The sequence below is a fragment of the Homalodisca vitripennis genome, chromosome 1 (assembly GCF_021130785.1).
Source record: "Homalodisca vitripennis isolate AUS2020 chromosome 1, UT_GWSS_2.1, whole genome shotgun sequence".
Taxonomy (NCBI): Eukaryota; Metazoa; Arthropoda; class Insecta; order Hemiptera; family Cicadellidae; genus Homalodisca; species Homalodisca vitripennis.
This window is the reverse complement of record NC_060207.1, coordinates 186131632-186139303: the sequence shown is the minus strand read 5'-3', so window position 1 is coordinate 186139303 and position 7672 is coordinate 186131632. Positions and strand designations below refer to the sequence as shown.

General features: G+C 31.2%; 1 protein-coding gene across 1 annotated transcript; it reads right to left on the bottom strand.

Annotated features, from left to right (window-relative positions):
* Positions 1-233: 233 nt before the first annotated feature.
* LOC124352894 (CD2 antigen cytoplasmic tail-binding protein 2 homolog) lies at positions 234-5964 on the bottom strand. Its single transcript, XM_046802622.1, has one exon. It carries the CDS (start codon positions 5653-5655, stop codon positions 4603-4605), a length of 1053 nt encoding a protein of 350 aa, XP_046658578.1. The 5' UTR covers positions 5656-5964; the 3' UTR covers positions 234-4602.
* Positions 5965-7672: the final 1708 nt, after the last annotated feature.

Sequence of the window (7672 nt, the reverse complement as noted above, 5' to 3'; positions counted from 1 at the left end):
TCAAGCAGTTTTTTTTTTACTTACCTCAGGGCCTGTTAACTCCCAAGATATTTCACAACACAGCAAAATCTACTTGTTAAAGCTATGAACAGACAAAAATAATCTCTATCAATATTAAGAGCTATAAATTTTACTATGTCACTTGTGTTGAATTATTAGTTTTATTGATTCTTTTAGATAACTGGTTTAAACTAAGGAGGTTGACAACTGAGAGTAGAAAGAAAGAAGACAACTAAAAAAACAATAAGATTTATTCTTGATTTTGCACTAAAATAATCTAGAAACAATGAATTATAAAATAGATTTTAAACTTGTTATCATCTATACCTATATAACATGTGGTATTTATCCGCCACTAAAGCAGGGCTTCGTTTAATCTCACCCACATATAGTTTCCTTTATGTAAATAATGTGACTTTTAATTTAACAGTGTTTTACAATATAAGAATAGAACACTAATTATACTATTGTGTGTTAGAGTAGTCTTTTCTTCCTCTTACAGGTAAAGTGCAAAAAATTACTTAATGGTTTAATATTTACATATTTTTATCTGGAAATCTTGATCTTGAACTTCTTCTCCTGAACTTAATTAAGTGTCCCAAATCTAAGCTAATCATTTGCAACTCACATTTTTTTTAATTCTTTCAATAATTCCCGTCAAACACAGCCAACTTATAGATTATAAAAATAGAAAGTTTAGCTTTATTTACATGAAAATTTATTTTAAAAATTACAATTTTTTTAAGTTTAAGGACTTTAATTAACTGCCCTTTCTCCTCACATTTTCCACCTCCTCCACTCAAATAAGGGTTAAATTCTGAAAGCTGAAACCACGTAATTCTTGAATTTTAGAAATCAAAATCTAGAACTCATAATTTAATTCGAATATATTTTGTGAGTTTCAATGTTAATGGTAATAATATAATACAATAAACAATAATTTACATTAAATTAAAATTTTTGTTAATAAGACATGAATTTCCTGGTTAAATTTTGCACATATTACTCTACTTCTAGATCTTAATATTATGGATAATAATTGTGAATTACTTTCAACTTGGGTTTGTACCATGAAAGTTTAGTTGATATTTTTTTTTCAAATTATAACCAATGACTCTATTACATACTTTAGTGATAGGTAAAATTTCAATTCAGCACAAAAGAAAAATGTTTTTCTCAACTACAAGCAAAATTAGGTGATCTTATTAAAAGTAAAACGGACCACTTCATACAAGAGTAACAGAATCTTCTCATTTAGGTTAATGCCCCCTTCAAAACATATCCATTGAAATACAATAAAAGAGGAGTTTTCTACTATAATTATAAATGCTCTTGTGACAGATATAAAAATCAACTTTATTTCACATTAGTAATAACCTAGCTTTAGCTGGTCCTGCTTTTCACCAACATTTATAACATCTTATCAATTTGTTATAACACTTTATAATGTCTAGTAATAATAACTAATGCAATAAGTAAACTAATTAAATAATTACTAGTATATGCTTTCTTTATTTACAGACACCATTAGTTGTAACATTATGTTTAACCAATATATACATATATTCACAGTATATATATTGAATGAAGTACTACTTGCTCTGTTACGCTAATTTTGAAGCAATTAGTTTGTTTCAAGTAAATAAAAATAGTGCTACCAAGGATAGTACTTGCTTCACTTTTCTCGGGCTTCCTAGTATTTGCCCAAACATGATGTGAACAAAACAACTGCTGCCAGTTGGCATTATATTGTTCATCGCAATTGTGTAAGTTGTGTAAGTCTTGGCATGACACTGATAAAACAAATTTTTAGGTTTGAGAAAAATGTATCGATTTTTTATGCATGAATTTATGCCTGAAAGTAATGAGAAGCTTTGACACCAAGCCCAAAATGGAATTTATTACGCGCCACGGCTGATCCAGAATTTCAAGTTGGAGTAGATTGAGATTTAGAAATTCAAGGTAATTTCAAAACTATTGCACTTGAAATTTAAGACATTTCAACATGTTTAAAAAATTGTTGTGTTCTGTTTGCAGAGCTCTTTTTCAGAGTACCATCACGACCTCTAGCTTCATCACTGGATGACATCATAAAGAGGATTGATTTGAACATCTCGTCAGAAAATTCAACCTCTAATCTTATTGCTCACCTTGGGGAGAGAGTAAGGAGCCCACTAAAGTTGAATACTTACTGTGATGTAGTAAATGTAAGAAAGTAACACCAACCATTTACTCTGGATGACCAGTAGTAGTAACTAACTTGTGGTAGCAGTTGGTTATTCTCTTTGGTTCCATAAAATGCTATTACTTTATAGTAGTTCCTTCAACAATTTTTTTTTACTCACTATTGTGTGGTACCCTGTGCCATATCAAGAATATCCAGGCCCAAATTTACCTTTTTACACTGGCCCACCTTATAACACTTAATTTTTTCATCTGTAAAATATACTTTAAACCAAACAGAATTTATTAAACTATATTAATAATGCACGACTTAGGCTACATTGAATTATTTTCTTTTTTTATTATGCTCCAAGGAATGCACATAATAAAAGGAGGAGTTTAAAAACTCCTCACTCGGTAGATGGTGTTATAGTTCCAATCTACATGTAATAATGGTACATAAATTTAAAAATTCACTGAACTATCTTGAAAAATAATCTTTTACATTATTTGATTATATGCAAAAAGTGTAATTACAATATTACATAATTTGGTTATTATTTAGTCTTTTGTTGGATCATTATACATATTTAAAACACATTTATTTTTCAAAAACATTATTCATATTAGACTTTATTTTGATTTTTGCGAAATTTGTATAGACGTCCATACAAAGGAACATTGGCTCTTCTTCCATATTTGACAGGCATTGGCATTGAAAGGATCAAAGGCTTCCTCCAAACATGAACAATATAAATATATATATATATATATATATATATTTGATATAGTTTTGACTTAAAGAAATTAATACGAAATATAGGCTTTTTGTAATTTTATTTCCTTATCCATCACAGTTAATATTTCATTTTTTTTGTATAATTTAATATTATTTTAGAATCAGAATGAGGAACCTGAAAAAGTTTTTTACCAGTCTTAATAAACACACAAAATTTTAAAAGTAATGTGATTTTGAAAAGCCTCAACTATGTGGTGTTCATTTTAAAAGTATATAAAGAAATTTATAAAAAAAAGTTCAAGGGCAGTGAAAAGCAACCCTGTTTTATGTTAGTCTAAGTTAATTTAATGTGAACCTGGTAAAACTACTTAGTTTAGTACCCTAAATTTAAATATAAAGCACACAAAATGATAATGAATTATAGAAATTCTTAATTTCTACAGAAATTCTAACTCAAATTAATATTAATGTGCATATTTGTTATAGAAATAGAGTAAGTGTCCTGTTTAAAATCCAATGAAATTAATGAGATCAAGGAGGAAATTATTGGAATAAAACTTATTCCTACTTGTTTTCATGGGCAGAGTATGATAAGCGGACCCGGTTTTATATCCCTTATTACAATCATCGATACTTTATATACCGAACAACAGAACTGTCAATGAATATCAACGTATCTAAAATTCCAAATTCAAGTTACATGTTTCAAGTTAATAGGAATAGTTTAAACAATTACGTAATGTCATACATAATTTTAAAAAAACATAACCATAAATCAAACGATAAAATTTAAGACAGGTAATAGGAGAAATGAAATTTAAATAGTAAAGAAAATGTAACAATAAAACAAACATCTTCAAACCGAGAGAGGCACAGTAGATAATCTTTAGTGTTATTTTGTATAGTTTTCTAAAATGAACTATCTTTTTATATTTAAGAGAAGTTACTTATAGAACAAATTGTGTTTAGAATATCAAAATAAGTGTTCAGTTGGTGCAGATGATTTAGTTATTATTCCAATTAATTACTATTGGTTGATTATATCGATGGGTAGGCTATAATAAGTATATCGTTTGATAATGTCAATATAAAAAAACCAAGTCCGCTTACCTTACTCTGCCTCTTTTTATGCCTTTGGCTGCCAAGAATTCAATAACTACTTTGAGTTCAACAATATGTCTCATCCAAACTGTTAGCACTATTTCTCATGTAGCAATTTCATACTGAGACACTGACACAAAAAATTGTATCTTACATTTTTAGTCCTTGTAAACAAATTTGGTTGAACTCTTTAATATAACAACTAATTTAAGGCTGTTTAGGAGCAACAGACAACTTTGTGGCAGTCATCTCTTAAAACATCAACAATGAGTACAAAAATTGCATTCTTATTTGGTTTACAAATTACATAGGTACACTTTTTAAAGACTAGATTTAGCTTTAATTTGTTGTAATATAAAAATCTAACTACAGAGAACATGTTTTCTACAAAACATAAATGAAAAACCCAACAGCAGTTTTCATAATAAACCATGCAGTTGATTGAATCTACTGCTAGAAGTTTTTGTATTGAGGTCTTGTCTAATCAGTCTTTGGCAGCCATACGGTTGAACCCAACACAATAACCCTTAAAATATTAACATTCCAAAATCTACCTGATACAAAACCATAGCCTACCTGATAGTCAAGCAAACACAAGTTTAAATGTACAAATCAAAATCTATTCTCTTAGAAGTATAAAACTCTCCATCTTGTCCACATTTTCGTACCCACACTTCTTTCTTGAAACGCCCCTCATCTGTCCACTTCTGCATTTCTTCAGATGAGTGAGGTCCGCTTATTTCAGTGCTATCTTTCTCCAGTTTAAACTCCCAAGTGACTTCTCCAGAATCTTCAGGTGGTTTTGCAGCTGTGTCAGATTGTGTAGATGATGGATGGGTTGATGATGTGTCTTTGGTTTCAAGCCTTTCCTTTTCTTTTGTATCAAAATCATCTGAGTACATATCCAACTCCGCAGATTTTGCTTCTGGTTTCTTTCTTGTTGCAGATTCTATTTTCTCAGTGATATACTCATAAGATTCTTGATATACATCCATATTACCAGTATTCTGAAGAATCTTGTTTGCCAGCTCTGTTAATTTAGATACATTTAATTTTGCTTCTTCTTCTTCTTTAGTTGTGTCAATGCCAGCTTTTTTCCTTTTCCATCTTTCAGCAGACGATATAGGTTTGTTTTGATTTCCTGCAAGTCTTCGAAGACTTTTTGCCACAGTTTCTTTAGGTTTCATAAAAGGTATAATTTCTCGATATACAGAAATATCATCATACTGAGAAGTAGCGCCTGAAGGCAGTTCATTACTATCTTCATCCTTACCATCACCAGTAGTACTACCTTGTTTTTTGTTGTGAACTTTAACCCAATCTATGTTTTCTAACCAATTATCTCGTATCACTTTTCCATCTTTTTTCCAATGATACATACCATCAGTATCAAAATGACCTTCCTCCATTTCTTCCTTCATGTTGAAAGGTGTTATTTGAATCCCGCCTTCCATACCTGCAAGGCCTTCTTCCTGTCCTTCAATTTCATCTTCATCTAGTATATCATATGTTTTACCATCATTATCATCTTCCTCATCTGAATCTAAGGAGTGTTTGGTGATAGTAGTTTTAATTGGCTTGTCCCGCCAATTAGTATCCATTATATCAGTAGAATCATGGTCATCATCTTCAAATTTTCTTTTGGTAGCCATTCTTATTTTATCCAAATAATTCAATTATCTATGAAGAAAATCAAGTTAAATTTAATCAGGCTGATCAAATCAATAGCCTCCACTGAGAATGAGGTTAACAGAACACTACAATCAAATTTTACATATTTTTTAAATAAAGCAATTACATTAAATGTTCTAGATATCAAACACACTGTATAGTAGATATACACTAAATATATAATTTTTAAGTTAAAACACGTATTGACACGTATGTGAAAAATGAGAAAACTGTATTTTTATTTCAAGTTATCAACGACCAGTCACCACCAAAACATAACCTCTTAACTTCGTCCGGCTAACAGAAACAGATTGATTTTTTTTAGATTTTCAAAACGGCCAAATGGCTTTATATAATATTTATGAAGCCTCAAGGTACACTGATCGATTGATTACTAACTGGCTGAAGCTTTTTTTTCTATTTTCATAAATACAAACTATGAGGTTTTACCATTTGCCTTACTATTATAAAATACAAAATAGATATCTTGTGTTTTATTTTCATATTTTAACACTTCGGTGTAGTTATATCAGTAAAATTATAAAACAATATACGTGGCATTATTTATTTATACAAATATATGTTAGTTTTGATACATCTAAATTTTGTGTTAAAGCTTGTAATAGAATAAAACATATTTAGGTAAACAGTAAGGAGCTGAAGATTCGGAACAGCAGCCTATTTTCACAGTTGCAATTTTGTTAATGTTCCTTTTTTCTCTACAACTTACTGTTAGGTTACTATTAGCCTTGGAAAACTAATGATACAATCATTTTACCACCGGTGTGATAACTACTTGAATAGCAAACTAAACAAAATAGTTGAGAGAGCTGATTTTGACCGGTCTAAGATGTCGGATTTTGGATCTGTGCTAGAGATAATATAGGCTCAAATCCTGCCCTTCGCCGGTGCACTTTTTATCACTATCATCGACCACGTACTGTATCGACTCTTCCTCTTATTCTATTTGATAAGATTTTCGCACATTCCAGTCACACACAAGGACCAGCAGAAAAAGGCTGAACAAGAGACTGTCTCACGTTTAAAACAAAGGAAAAGAATACTCTTCAGCCTGGTCAACCAGTTGTACAATATTAGTTCGGAATCATCTCAGCCAGAAAGATAGCATTGAGTGGTTCAGAGTCCTGCTTCTCGTTCTTTTAACTAAAAAGGGTAGGAGAAGAGTGAGAAACACTCGATATTAGTTCGTAGGCTTAGCTGAAAAATATATTGGATATATACAAAATTGGATGATCTTTGTGCTGATGACAGTAAATTTTGTAATTACTTCCAACTTGTAATTAAAAACCTTTATTTGAAGAGTTACTTTCCAATATAGAGGATTATTATTATTATTTCGGAGTGGAAATTAACTAATCAACCTATAAAAAATGGCAGTTGTTTATTGTTCACTAATGTGAACTTGCAGAAAATAACTTAGTTTTTGTTATTATTTCATTGGTAAAACCCTGACAATCGCCTCTAAATATAAGGAACCAAATAAACCACCTTTTTGTATTGATTGAGCCGTCTGCGGCCGAATTGACCAGTCTAGAAAGTAGACACTCACCCAGTTATACTGTAGGGCAACGGCCTTCTTAACATCCCTTCTCAGAGCACTAAGGGGCGTCTGGGAATGCAGAAATCAGGCCTGGCATTAACCATATAGTTTAGTTTGAGAAAGAATCTAGTGAAGATTCTTAGGGAATACAGACTCACATAAAATGTCCAAGTAAATAGACAAGTCTTAACATTGAGGGGTCACAATCAGTAAAAAATAACATATTGAAACCATTATCCGGGATGTCGGCTCACCACTAATGGTCCGCTGTGGGAAGCGAGTTCCGTCCTTGGAGGTCACACGTGTAGACCCGAAAAGCCTACTGGCCAATCAAGACTCAGAATCCCTGGGGTGCGGCACAGTAGGGGAGGCTCCGCCTCCTCAGGAGAGGAAAGCACCACCTTAGTATATACACCAAAACTTATTCAAAATTAGTA